General features: G+C 60.6%; 1 protein-coding gene across 1 annotated transcript in view; it reads left to right on the top strand.

Moving 5' to 3' along the window:
* Window positions 1-12,898, top strand: part of NAV1 (neuron navigator 1) — a gene marked incomplete at its 5' end in the record, with an annotated part of 56,922 nt that overhangs the window by 39,045 nt on the left and 4,979 nt on the right. Inside the window, 24 exons of the mRNA XM_033519839.1 lie at window positions 2,399-2,537; window positions 2,734-3,031; window positions 3,396-4,089; window positions 4,194-4,652; window positions 4,825-4,866; window positions 5,022-5,170; window positions 5,777-5,947; window positions 6,490-6,542; window positions 6,712-6,735; window positions 6,827-6,904; window positions 7,075-7,158; window positions 7,291-7,402; window positions 7,968-8,089; window positions 8,516-8,524; window positions 9,853-10,049; window positions 10,136-10,298; window positions 10,443-10,617; window positions 10,816-10,913; window positions 11,034-11,129; window positions 11,284-11,443; window positions 11,542-11,777; window positions 11,865-12,019; window positions 12,209-12,280; window positions 12,546-12,742. Of these exons, the coding sequence (XP_033375730.1) occupies window positions 2,399-2,537; window positions 2,734-3,031; window positions 3,396-4,089; window positions 4,194-4,652; window positions 4,825-4,866; window positions 5,022-5,170; window positions 5,777-5,947; window positions 6,490-6,542; window positions 6,712-6,735; window positions 6,827-6,904; window positions 7,075-7,158; window positions 7,291-7,402; window positions 7,968-8,089; window positions 8,516-8,524; window positions 9,853-10,049; window positions 10,136-10,298; window positions 10,443-10,617; window positions 10,816-10,913; window positions 11,034-11,129; window positions 11,284-11,443; window positions 11,542-11,777; window positions 11,865-12,019; window positions 12,209-12,280; window positions 12,546-12,742 (3,983 nt within the window). The remainder of the gene's footprint in view (window positions 1-2,398; window positions 2,538-2,733; window positions 3,032-3,395; window positions 4,090-4,193; window positions 4,653-4,824; window positions 4,867-5,021; window positions 5,171-5,776; window positions 5,948-6,489; window positions 6,543-6,711; window positions 6,736-6,826; window positions 6,905-7,074; window positions 7,159-7,290; window positions 7,403-7,967; window positions 8,090-8,515; window positions 8,525-9,852; window positions 10,050-10,135; window positions 10,299-10,442; window positions 10,618-10,815; window positions 10,914-11,033; window positions 11,130-11,283; window positions 11,444-11,541; window positions 11,778-11,864; window positions 12,020-12,208; window positions 12,281-12,545; window positions 12,743-12,898) is intronic.

Here is a 12,898-nt window from a genome sequence, read left to right as displayed (position 1 = left end):
CCCCGCCCCGCACCTGCAGTACGGCCGGGCCGACCCTCCGCGGGGCTCCCGAGGCTCCGGTGCCCCCGGACGTCGGGGCTGACCCCGGGGCTGACGAGCGCAGGGCTCCGAGTCGGGGCGCGGCCGGGGCGGAGCGGAGCATCCCCGCACACCGCGCCGGGGTCCGAGTCCATCCCCCGCTCCCTACCGGTGCAGCCGCCTCCCCTCGCCGGGGCTGGGGCCGGGCTGCTCATCCCCGGGGCCGTGCCGGAGCATCCCGCCCTCGGCGGGTCCCGTCCGCCCGGCAGGATGGACGCGCTGCCCTTGAGCATCACCTCGGGAGCTGCCGCGGGGCTGCGTGCGGGTGGGTTCGCTGCGGGACCGTCTGTAGGAGCTGGAGAGGGCTCTGGGTAACATGGAGGGGATGGAGCACAAAGCAGGGGGTCAGTTTTGCCCCGGAGTGCCACTCTGATATGGCTGCTCCCTGTTTGCAGGTTCAGGGGGGCACTCAAGGTGCCAGGGCTCAGCCGTGCTCCAGGAGTTTGTGCTTGCTGAGGGGCCAGTGATGCTGTGGTTGAGGCTTTGCTTGCTGTGCTGCCTATGGCACACACGTACCAGTTTGGGGGATCCCTCAGTCACCAGCCATGTGCCCCATAAAAGAGCCAGAGACACCCTCACAGTCTGCAGCTGGCCCCCAGCCTCACCCCATGGTTTTAGTGATTTTGGGATGTGACCTTTTGGGATGTTGTCTTTTCTTGGCACAGGGTTGTCGAGGAGGATTTGGAGTCACCTCCTGCCTTGGCTTAACCTCTGACCCTGTGTCCCTTTCTCAGTGGCCCTCTGGATGCCCGGGGCACTGGGGGTGTCACACGTGTGCCTGGGAGAGTTTGGGGTTTCTCTGCCTGGCCCCAAAAGCCATCGGCATCACATGTGGCCCCAGCTGTGTTGCCATAGGACACAGCCCTACGAAGCCTGGCTTCACTCCTGGCACTGCCTGCTGCCAGATAATGTCAGGCTGGGTAGGAGCTTTGCTGCAGGCTCTGGGGTGGGGATTTCCATCCCAGTGGGAACTCAGCCTAGGTGTAGGGCTGGTGGTGAGACATGGCTTGGATCTGAGTAGCCCAGCAGCACATCCTGGGTGCATGTTCCTATTGAAATCCCTTCCTGGCCAGCAGCACCTGCTGGCTCTGTTCCAGAAGCTGCTGTGGGGGCACAGGGGGCTGTGTCCATCCTGGCTCTGGCCTGTCCCTGATGAACTCCTCCCTGATGGAAGGAGCAGGACATGCAGTGCTGGTCTTATGGTGCTGGAGCTGCTTTTGTTGCTCCTTCTTGAGCTTTGGGCATTGGATGGGGATGGTGGTGGCTGTTGCTTTTGCTCTGCCCCTGGTGTTGGGGCTCTGTGTTTAATGGGCTTGACTTGCAGTGCTGTGGCCCTGATGGAGAGGAACAGGCATCTCTTGCAGGGACTGGGGCTGGCTGCAGCTCCCAGCTCTGCTCCCCACTTCTGCACCACAGCCTGTCACAGAATCATGGCATGGTGTGGGTTAGAAGGGACTTAAAAATTCATCTTGTACCACTCCCTGCCATATCCAGGGGCACTTTTCACTAGACCAGGTTGCTTCAAGCCCCATCCAACCTGACCTTGAACATTTCAGTTATGGGGCAGCCACAGCTTCTCTGGGCAGCCTGTTCCAGTGTTCCCTTGGCCTCTCACAGGCCCTTGGAGGCTGCAAGGCCTCACCAACCTACTCAGCTGCTGACCTGAAAGGTGCTGTGCTCATCCTGCTGGAAGGTGCTACATGCCTGTCTGTGCCACACTGCCATGGACACAGCCCCATGGGGCACCCAGGCAGCTGCTGCCCCACTGAGGTGCTGACTGATGGCCCTGCAGATGGGCTTTTGCACCCTTGGCTGAGCCAGGGCATGGAGCAGCCACCTCAGCACAGCAGCAGATCCCAGACTTGCTGCCTCTGGGGGCTGGAGAGGGGCAGTAGGGTGCTGTGTGTGGGGATGACCCCAGGAGGGGTGAGTGCTACGGGGTGGTTGGTTTGTTTATTCCAGCAGTCCTGCCCTTTTTGACAATCCTGACCTGTCTCCAGGGTCAGAGCAGGTTTCCAGGGGATTGTTTCCAGCTGTGATGCTGCCAGCCCTGTGGTGTGGGTGCTGGCTTCCCTGAGCTGCAGACATCTCTCCATCCCCGCCAAAGCTCCACAGAGCTTTAATGGGGAGAAGCAGGTTCACTGAGGTTCATGTGCCAGAGGAACACGAGCCCATGCCAGCCATGGGCCCTGCATGCCATGTCCCTGCCATGGGCATTACCACGAGCTGGTTTTTGCCCCGGCAGCACCTGGAACAAGGAGATCCTGTGGGTATGACCCATTGGGCTGAGCAGGGGAATGATGCTGTCTCTCCCTCACAGCTGGGATGAGAGCAGCTCCATCAGCAGTGGCCTCAGCGATGCCTCTGACAACCTCAGCTCGGAGGATTTCAATGCCAGCTCCTCGCTCAACTCCCTGCCCTCCACCCCCACCGCCTCGCGCAGGAACTCGGCCATAGCGGTACGTGCCCTTTCCAGCACCTATCCCAGCTCTCCTGCCACCACCTCGGTGGCAAAGAGGGCATGGAGGGTGCCAGTGTAAGGAAACAAGGGTGGCACGGGGTGTGTGCTGCATCCTTCTCCCAGCTGGCTGATGTTCTCTGGGGATGGGTTTGGGGTGGGTGCCAGGAGAGCCCCTGACTCTGCTCTGCCCCCAGCTGCGCACGGACTCGGAGAAGCGCTCACTGGCAGAGAGCGGACTCAGCTGGTACGGTGAAGGTGAGGAGAAGGCACCCAAGAAGTTGGATTACGACAGCAGCAGCCTCAAGATGGAGCATGGCTCCTCCAAGTGGCGGCGGGAGCCCTCAGAGGGCAGTGAGGAGGGGCCCAAGGGTGGTGAGCTGAAGAAGCCTGTCAGCCTGGGCACCCCAGGCTCCCTCAAGAAGGGCAAGACTCCTCCAGTGGCTGTGACCTCTCCCATCACCCACACAGCCCAGAGCACCCTCAAAGTGGCAGGTAAAAACCAGTTTGGGCAGTGTCCAGCTCCTTTGCTGGGGAAAAGGTTGGGTGGTGTCTTTGTGTGCCTTCCCCAGGCATGTGGGCCATGGGATGACCTGTGGTTGTGCTCAGGAGCTCAGTGTGGGCTGGAAGGGGAGGCAGGGCTGTGTTGCAGGCTGCAGGCAGGCTGGGGGTCTATGCTTGCCCCATGGATTCATGTCCACGCACCAGGCTGGGGGGTCATTGAGTGCACCAACAGTCTGGCACGTCCCTTCTCCGTCACATCCCTGCATATCTGGTACCCATGTCCTGTCTGGGTTTGTTCACTTCCAAATGTCCCCAAAGCCTCCAGAGACACTAAGTTGTCCTTTCTTGCCACCAGGCAAGCCAGAGACCAAAGTGACTGACAAGAGCAAGCTGTCAGTGAAGAACACGGGCCTGCAGCGCTCCTCCTCCGATGCCGGCCGTGACCGCACCACCGATGCCAAGAAGCCGCCGTCAGGGCTTGCACGCCCCTCGTCCTCCAGCTCCTTTGGCTACAAGAAACCAGCTCCTGCCACTGGCACAGCCACTGTCATGCAGGCTGGGGGCTCAGCCACCCTTGGCAAGATCCAGAAGAGCTCTGGAATCCCTGTTAAGCCAGTCAGTGGGAGGAAAACAAGCCTCGATGTCTCCAATGCGCCTGAGCCTGGGTTCCTGGCACCAGGGGCTCGCTCCAACATCCAGTACCGCAGCCTGCCCCGGCCAGCCAAGTCCAGCTCCATGAGTGTGACCGGGGGCCGCAGCACAGCCCGGCCTGTCAGCAGCAGCATTGATCCCAGCCTGCTGAGCACCAAACAGGGCGGCATCTCGGTGTCACGGCTCAAAGAGCCATCTAAGGTTGGCACTGGCCGTGGCACACCAGCTCCTGTGAACCAGACAGACCGTGAGAAGGAGAAGGCCAAGGCCAAGGCAGTGGCACTTGACTCGGAGTGCGGCACCCTGAAGAGTGCCAGCTCACCTGAGAGCACCCCGAAAGCCCAGGCCAACCTCCCACCAGCAGCCAAGGTGGCCGAGCTGCCCCCTACACCTCTCAGGTATGGTCCTTCCACCTCTGAGGGGGCAGCAGGTGCCTGGCACGGCTGTGCCCAGCACCAATACCTGAATCTTACCTGTTTCCTTACCCACTTCCCCCCTCCAGAGCGGCTGCCAAGACCTATGTGAAGCCTCCCTCGCTGGCCAACTTGGACAAGGTCAACTCCAACAGCCTGGACTTGCCCTCCTCCAGCGAGCTGCACACCCCACACACTGCCAAGCTCCAGGATCTGCACCCAGCCAGTGGGCACCTCGCTCCCTGCTTCAGCCCCAGCCCTGCCCCCATCCTCAACATCAACTCAGCGAGCTTCTCCCAGGGCCTGGAGCTCATGGGTGGTTTCAGTGTCCCCAAGGAGGGCAGGATGTATCCCAAGCTCTCCGGCCTTCATCGCAGCATGGAATCCCTGCAGATGCCCATGAGTCTGCCCAGTGCCTTTTCAGGGGGCAGCACCACCACCCCTGCCCCTGCTGCTGCACCCCCGGCCAGCACAGAGGAGGAAGAGGAAGAAGAAGAGGCAGGAGAGCTGGGCTGGAGTGGGAGTCCCCGACTCACACATCTGGACAGGTACCTTCACGGGCTCAAATCGCTCCCTGCCATTCTGCCGTGTCCTTTGCCTGCTTCAGAGTCTCTTCTTGCTACATTTCTAGGGAAAAGCTCCCTGTTCCTGCAGCTCAATCCCCATGGTTCCTTCCCTAAGTCTGTGCAGGGATGTCACTGATCTTTCCTTCCCTTCCAGTGCCAACCGTGACAGGAACACGCTGCCCAAGAAGGGGTTGAGGTAAAAGAGCCCAAATCACTTTTGGATGGGGCTGGGGTGGGAAGGGGTGGCTTTCCAGGGCAGTGCCCCTGAGCTAGGGAAGCTGGGCTTCAATGCAGTGGGCAGGAGCTAGACGGTGCTGGTCGATCTTACCGTGCCTGTCTGCGGCTCCCCAGGTACCAGCTCCACTCCCAGGAGGAGGCCAAGGAGCGGCGCCACTCACACGCAGTCAGCGGGCTCCCCGAGTCGGACGAGCAGCAGGAGCTGCCCTCGCCCCCCGCCCTCCCCATGGCGCTGGTCGGGAAGGGTCCGCTCACCAGCATTGGTCAGTGCCCTCTGCTGCCGGCCCTTCCCTCCTGCTCCCCCTGCTCCCCGTGCTCCCTGCGTGATGTGCTGGTGCTCCCCTGGGCGCTGCCTGTGTGCTTGACACCACCAACACCAGCACCTGGTGCTTTGGATGCTGGATTGGGACCAGGGATGTCCATCACCTCTACTTCAGGGCATCTCATTCACTTTTGGGCCTTAGGCCATATAGCTGCTCCTCTGGGGGTGCCTGTCAGGGCAAGGGGTAAGCCCTGCCCTAATCTGACCAGGACCTGCATGTTCCTGGAGGGTTTGGGGGATCCAGGCTGACAGGTTTGGGGCAGCAGGCTTCACTCCTGCTCCTGCAGGTGTTGAGCTGTGGCACAGTGGTACCCTCTTGGCCCTGGGGCAATGGATTTGTTTTTCAGCCCTGTGGTTACCTTGGTGCTGGTGCAGGTGTAAACCTGCCTTTTAGCTTTCCCCGACCCCTCCCCGCTTTGGGACCTCAATCCCTGCTTCCTCACTGCATCACAGCTCTCGTGGATCGCTCCCAGTCCTGCTTCTCCATCCTGATGCCAGGTCCCTAGCGTGACTCTGACCCTGCCTCCTCCCCGCTTTCTCCTTGCAGTGAGCCCCACTGCCACCGCAGCCCCACGGATCACCCGCTCCAACAGCATCCCCACCCACGACTCCACCTTCGAGCTGTACAGCACCTCCCAGATGGGCAGCACCCTCTCCCTGGCCGACAAGCCCAAGGGCATGATCCGCTCGGGCTCTTTCCGGGACCCTGTGGACGATGGTGAGAGTGTGCTGTGCTCCTGCCCAGGCAGAGGAGGCTGCAGAGGGGCAGGGTGGGGCTCCCTGAACCCTTGTCCCTTCCTCCTGGTGCTGCCATGGCATTGCTGGATGGGTCGGTGTGTTCCATTCTTGGCATCAGAGCAGGGACAGCAACGTTGAGAGGGGTCTGTTGGACTCTGCTGGCATCAGCCCTGGGTCTGCCCTGACCCCCATGGATGCTCAGTGTCCTTGGGTTACCCCCAGAGTGCTTTGGCACTGGGGAGGAGGGGATCCAAGCAAACAGGGAGAGCAGCAGAGCCCCCAGGTTCCCCAGAGAGGGGGGTGCAGGTGGAGGATATTCCCTACCGTGTTCCCAGGGAGGCCACCAGGCATGTTCTGAGAAATGGGCAGTGCTGAGCAGCTGCCATCACACCCTGTACCTCCCCCAGGCCTCCTCAGAGCCCTCCACCCCTGAGAGCCCAGTCACCAGCTGTGCCCTGACCTGTAGCCCCTGGGTGCTGCTGTCCAGGGCACCCTGACACCTCGGCTTTTCCTGTGTTGCAGTTCATGGATCGGTGCTGTCCCTGGCCTCCAGCGCGTCCTCCACCTACTCCTCCGTAAGAGCTGCCCCCGTGCTGCGCTGCTTTGTGCATGGCTGGGGGGTCTGGGTGGGGCTGGGGGGAGCTCTGTGCATGCCTCTGCCTGGTGCTGAGCCTGTCTGTGCCTCGCTGCCCCCCTGACTGCCTTCCTCTGTCTGTCTGTCCCTCTCTGCTCTCACACTGCCAGGCTGAGGAGAAGATGCAGTCTGAGGTGAGCCCACACCCTCTGCTCAGGCCTGCCCCTGCCCCCAGTGAGGGCGAGTGCCTGGCCCCTCTCACCTCTCCTCTCTCTCTCCCCACAGCAAATCCGCAAGCTGCGCCGTGAGCTGGAGTCCTCGCAGGAGAAGGTGGCCACGCTGACGTCCCAGCTCTCCGCTAACGTGAGTCCCCATGGGAGCCCCTGTGGGGCGTGGGGCTGCTGCTGGATGTGCCCATGGAAGCCCTGATTTCCCCTTCAGCCTTTTGCATCCCACACCTGGCAATGGGTGCTCACCTGTCCACGGGTTTTTGCCTAAATGTGGGGGCTCACCTGTTTCTCCACTTCTCCCAGGCCAACCTGGTGGCAGCCTTTGAGCAGAGCCTGGTGAGCATGACGTCCCGCCTGCGGCACCTGGCTGAGACCGCCGAGGAGAAGGTGGGTGCATCACAGAGCTCAGTGGGGCTTGTGGGGCTGGGGGGTGCTGGATTGGGGTGATTGGCCCAAGGATGCTCTTGGGGCTCTCCACCATTGGAATGCACTCCATGGCTCCCAACCCTGCTGCCCCAGGACACGGAGCTGCTGGACCTGCGAGAGACCATTGACTTCCTGAAGAAGAAGAACTCAGAGGCCCAGGCTGTGATCCAGGGTGCTCTAAATGGCACAGATGTCACCCCCAAAGGTAAGGCATGGTGTGCAACCCTTCCTGAGCTGGGATGCTCCTGCTGGGACTGGCACAGGGCCCCAGGGCATACCCTGTCATGGGGGAAGTTCATCTGGAGGCAGGGTGCCCTGGGCAGCAGTTTTTCCCCACCTGGATCCTTGAGCATCTGAAACCAGGGATGGACAGCCAGAGCTGTCACCATGGACTGACATGTAGGGGAATGGTTGTTTGTCAGTCTTGGGAGACCTCCTTGACAGGCCCTTTGCCAACAGCCAGTTTTGCCTGCTGATCTTGACTTTGTTCCCATTAAGTGCTGTTTCTAGCCCAAAACCCCAGTGTGAGCGCAAGGGGCTGTCAGGGAGATGGCCTGGGACAGCAGCAGGGTGATATCTCTCTGGCAGCACCCATGTGGTATCTGAGCTCCCTGTCATTGTTACAAGGTGGCTCCAAGAGCTCAGGAGGTGTTGGGTGGGAGGAGGGATTTGGTGTAGGGAGGGGGGGCCATAGGGTACTCTGGTGTTGGGACAGTTGCAGGTGGCTGATCTCTCCTTTCCCAATCTCTCCTGCTTCTGACGGACCCCAGAGCTGCGCATCAAGCGGCAGAACTCCTCTGACAGCATCTCCAGCCTCAACAGCATCACCAGCCACTCCAGCATCGGCAGCAGCAAGGATGCTGATGCTAAGAAGAAGAAGAAGAAGAGCTGGGTGGGTTGGATGGGGCAGTGGCAGGAGAAATGGGGCTTGGGGAGCCACTGGCAGGGTCTGTCCAACATCAGCCCCACAAACCAGCTGCTCTCGGTCTGCCTTGGCCTTGTAGTGTTGGTGCCCTGTGTCCCTTGGGGACAGCAGTGGTGAGGAGAGTGTAACAGCCATGGATTTGTTTCTTGAGTTGTTGGTTGGGACTTTTCCAGCCCCTTCAGGAGTTTCCCAGCCCTGGCCCTGCATGCCTGCTTCCTTGTGTATTCCCCCATGTCTCCGTTCTGCGCACGCAGGCTCTGACAGTGTGGAGGACTGACACCTCAGCCAGGCAGCCCCTTCCCTGCACCAGGCAGCTCTGAGCTGGATGTGTGATTAAGTCTTGCTTTGTTTTGTTTCTCTCCCCTTATGCTGACCTCAACCCTTTTTTTCCAGGTGTATGAGGTAAGTCCCATGCTGTCCAATCCACCACATGCTGTGCCCAGCCAGGGCCCTTGCTCCATTTCATGGGATGGTGCTCATACACTCCCCATCCCATCCATCCCACTGGCACTGACCCCAGCACAGGCCATCCTGTGTCCCCAGCCAGGCTGTGCCCACCTTGGCTGCTTCTTTTGATTTTAAGGACAAATATGCACCCACAAGGAGGGGTTGAACTGCCAGAGGCAGCAGGAGAGGCTCAGATGGGACCTGTCCCAAGGATGGACATTCCCTTCTTGCTTAGGGAAGGAAGGCACTCTCCTGACTTCCTGTAACTGGATCTTTTGGGATGGGGACCTTGGTGCAGCCTTGCCAGTGTCACTGAGGGCACTGGGGTGCACTGCCCATCTCTGCCTCTCCAGGGTTGTCTGTGGTCTCAAGTGGCTCTGTCCCTGCCAGCACCCACATAGGTCTCAGTGCTTCCCTGCATCTACCATCAGCAGAGCCAGATACCTACTTTGCTTACACTGAAATGCAATGCTTTAGCTTTTGGGAACACCCTGGAGCAGTCTGCTGGTACCTGTGGGGACTGGGACAGATCCTGCGTGTTCTCCATCCCTTCTGTCTCCCACCTTCCCTTGGAGCAGGCCCTGGCACTCCAGGGCACATATGGGAGCCTAGGGTGCCCATCCTGCTGCTCTCCCACCGGCTGGTGGGACCCATGTGGGTCCAGTTTGGTCCCTGTGCAGTGTCCATCCCCCTCCCTGGCCCACTGCTCACCCACCTACTGCTCTGTGTGTGCTGTGTGCATGCTGCATGCTTGGATGAGACACCAGCATGCTCTGTGGCAGGCTGGCTGCCCCTCTGTGCTTCCAGCAGGATCCATGGGGCAGAGGGAGGTGTGGGGCAGGACCCTGGTTCTGCAGTGGCTGGAGCAAGGGACATCCCTGGAAATGAATGCCTCTTGCTGAAATGGCTGTGGTGGGGTGAATGTGGGGATGGATTGGCCCTTCCTGATGGACCTGGGCGCTGGTGCCATGCCTGAACAGCCTGGTGTAAGTGCTGGTGGGGAGCAGGGCTGGGAGACATCCTGACCAGGACATGGGTCCCACTCTTTGGGGCTCTGGTGCCATCTGGGCTGGGGTGAGTGTTGCCCAAAGGGTTGTGCACCCCATCTGTTGCTGTGCCAGCAGAGTGGGGTCAGGCTGCAGCCTCCCCCAGCGTGGTGCTGCTTCTGTGATGGGTGTGGTTGTACTGGTCCCAGCTCAGACTGTGGCAGGACCAGGCCAGGTCTCTGCTTGCAAGTCTGCACTTTGGACTGTGTCTAACAAGAGCATTTCCCTCTCCTGTAGCTACGCAGCTCTTTTAATAAGGCCTTCAGCATCAAGAAGGGCCCCAAATCAGCATCATCCTACTCGGACATTGAGGAGATTGCCACGCCAGACTCGTCAGCCCCCTCCTCCCCCAAGCTGCAGCATGGCTCCACAGAGACTGCCTCGCCTTCCATCAAGTCATCTACATCCTCCTCTGTGGGCATCGACACAGCTGAGTACGTGGGGCCAGGGAGGGCCAGTGGCAGGGGCTGCAGCCTCCTGCCAGAGACACGTGCAAGACCTGCTCTCTCCCTTGGCCCAGGCTCTTCCAGGCCCACAGCGAGGGTGAGCCTGAGAAGAAGGAGGTGTCAGAGCTGCGGTCAGAGCTGTGGGAGAAGGAGATGAAGCTGACAGACATCCGCCTGGAGGCCCTCAACTCAGCCCACCAGCTGGAGCAGCTGCGGGAGACCATGCACAACATGCAGGTGAGGACCCCTGCCAAGAGCCTGAGCCTGGCTGCTCTCAGTACCAGGGTGCCCACAGTCCCTGCATCCTCAGTGCTGTGCTGCACCCCAGGGTGCTTCTGGCATACAGCTCCTTACCCTGTGCCCTACCTTGTTCTGATCCAGCTGGAGGTGGATCTCCTGAAGGCAGAGAATGACCGTCTGAAGGTGGCCCCGGGGCCTTCAGCAGTGCCAGGTTCTGTTCCCAGCCATATCACGAGCACATCGGCCTCCTCTTCACCACGGCGCTCCTTGGGTCTCACCCTTGGCCACGCCTTCAGCCCCAGCTTGGGGGATGCAGGTAGGGGTGATAGAGCTGCTGGCAGATGGGGAAGGGCTGGGACAGGGAGGAGTGTGTGTGATGCTCACCTGGAGCGAGCAGGGAATCTGTCGTGCTGCTGCTGCTGCTGTCTGCCACAGAAAGCTTTGCCTCTGGCTGGGCATAGCCAGGCCTGGTGGCTCAGCTCTGGCCAGCACAGCCTCACTGCTCCATCCCCAGATGTGTCCCCCATGGATGCTGTCAGCGCTGGCACCCAGAAGGATGAGCTGACACTGCGGATTGTGGTGCGCATGCCACCCCAGCACATCATCAAGGGTGTAAGTGTGGGTTGTCTGGGGATCCTGCCCTGTCATCATCACCCTGACAAAGGGGCAGAGGATGCCTCCCGGGGTTGGGTGTGGTGCTGCATCGCTGCACACTTCTGCCTTGGCTCCTAGGACCTCAAGCAGCAGGAGTTTTTCTTGGGCTGGACCAAGGTGAGCGGGAAGGTAGACTGGAAGATGCTGGATGAGGCTGTCTGCCAGGTCTTCAAGGTAGGAGCATGAAGAAGACTCTTGAGAGAGCCATCCTTTGACACTGCTCCACCAGGCCTGCTATTCCCTGGCCCAGGTCCTCCCCAGCTCTCTCGGAGCTGCTCTCTGCCAGTGCCAGCCCTCAGGGGCACTGAGAGCCCTGTCCTCCGTGTAGGATTATATCACCAAGATGGATCCTGCGTCCACGCTGGGGCTCAGCACCGAGTCTGTCTATGGCTACAGCATCAGCCACATCAAGAGGGTTCTGGACACGGAGCCGCCGGAGCTGCCTCTGTGCCGCCGGGGCCTGAGCAGCATCGTTGTGACGCTCAAAGGTCAGTGTGGCAGGGGGGCTCCACGGCTGTGCCGTGTCCCTGCTGTCCCGGGGTGCTGCGGGGTGTAAGTGGGACCCTCAGCCCTCCCCTGCCTGCAGGCTTGAAAGAGAAGTGTGTGGACAGCCTGGTGTTCGAAACGCTCATCCCCAAGCCCATGATGCAGCACTACATCAGCCTCCTGCTGAAGCACCGCCGCCTCATCCTCTCGGGGCCCAGCGGCACCGGCAAGACCTACCTGACCAACCGCCTGGCCGAGTACCTGGTGGAGCGCTCGGGCCGCGACGTCACCGAGGGCATCGTCAGCACCTTCAACATGCACCAGCAGTCCTGCAAGGTGAGGGCACATGGCAGCATTGGTGCCACGCTCCCCATGGTTGTAATGCCGTGGCCCCACACGTGACACCCGGCCTGTTTGTTCCAGGATCTCCAGCTGTACCTGTCCAACCTGGCCAACCAGATTGACCGGGAGACGGGCACGGCGGACGTGCCGCTGGTGATCCTCCTGGATGACCTCAGTGAGGCGGGCTCCATCAGCGAGCTCGTCAACGGTGCACTCACCTGCAAGTACCACAAATGGTGAGAGCCCCTCTGCACCCCTCCAGCACAGCCCTGTGGCACACACATGCCACACACTGCTCCCACCGAGGTCTCTGGGCTGTGGGGATGAGGCCACACCTGTCTGCTGTGGCCAGATCAGCTCTGCTTTGGGCAGGGGTGACTCAGAGGCTTTTTCTCATCAATCTTGTCTCTTTGTCACTCACTCAGCCCATATATCATTGGCACTACCAACCAGCCTGTGAAAATGACCCCAAACCACGGACTCCATCTCAGCTTCAGGTAGGAATTGTACATCCCTGGGGATCATCCTTGTGGGGCACACAGAAGCCGTAATTTGCACCTTGGTGTTTCTGTGGTCACATCCTATGACTGGAGGCCCTGATTAGGACTGAGCCCCAGGCCTGTCCCTGCCATCCCAGAGGGACCTGATATTCCCCAGCCTCAGGCAAATGCAGGGTGGGGATGCAAAGAGGACCCCAAGAGTGTTGGGGAGTAAGGCAGCTTGTGTGGAGACCCAGCCCTGACCAGCAGAGTCCTTCCCCAGGATGCTGACCTTCTCCAACAACGTGGAGCCGGCCAATGGCTTCCTGGTGCGCTACCTGCGGCGGAAGCTGCTGGAGTCGGACACGGACGTCAACGCCAACAAGGAGGAGCTGCTGAGGGTGCTGGACTGGGTGCCCAAGCTCTGGTACCATTTGCACACCTTTCTGGAAAAACACAGCACATCCGACTTCCTCATTGGTACGGCCTTGCCTCACCTTCCTCCTCTGCCCTGGGCTGCGAGGAGCCCGGGGGACTGGGAACAAACCCTTCCAGAGGAGCTGGGATGGGGCTGACACGTTCCCTGTGTCTCCCAGTTGTGTCTCCCAGTTGTGTCTCCCAGTTGTGTCTCCCAGT

This window comes from Parus major, chromosome 26, assembly GCF_001522545.3.
Source record: "Parus major isolate Abel chromosome 26, Parus_major1.1, whole genome shotgun sequence".
In the NCBI taxonomy this organism is placed as follows: domain Eukaryota; kingdom Metazoa; phylum Chordata; class Aves; order Passeriformes; family Paridae; genus Parus; species Parus major.
The sequence above is the reverse complement of the archived record's forward strand: the minus strand, read 5'-3'. Positions and strand labels throughout refer to the sequence as shown.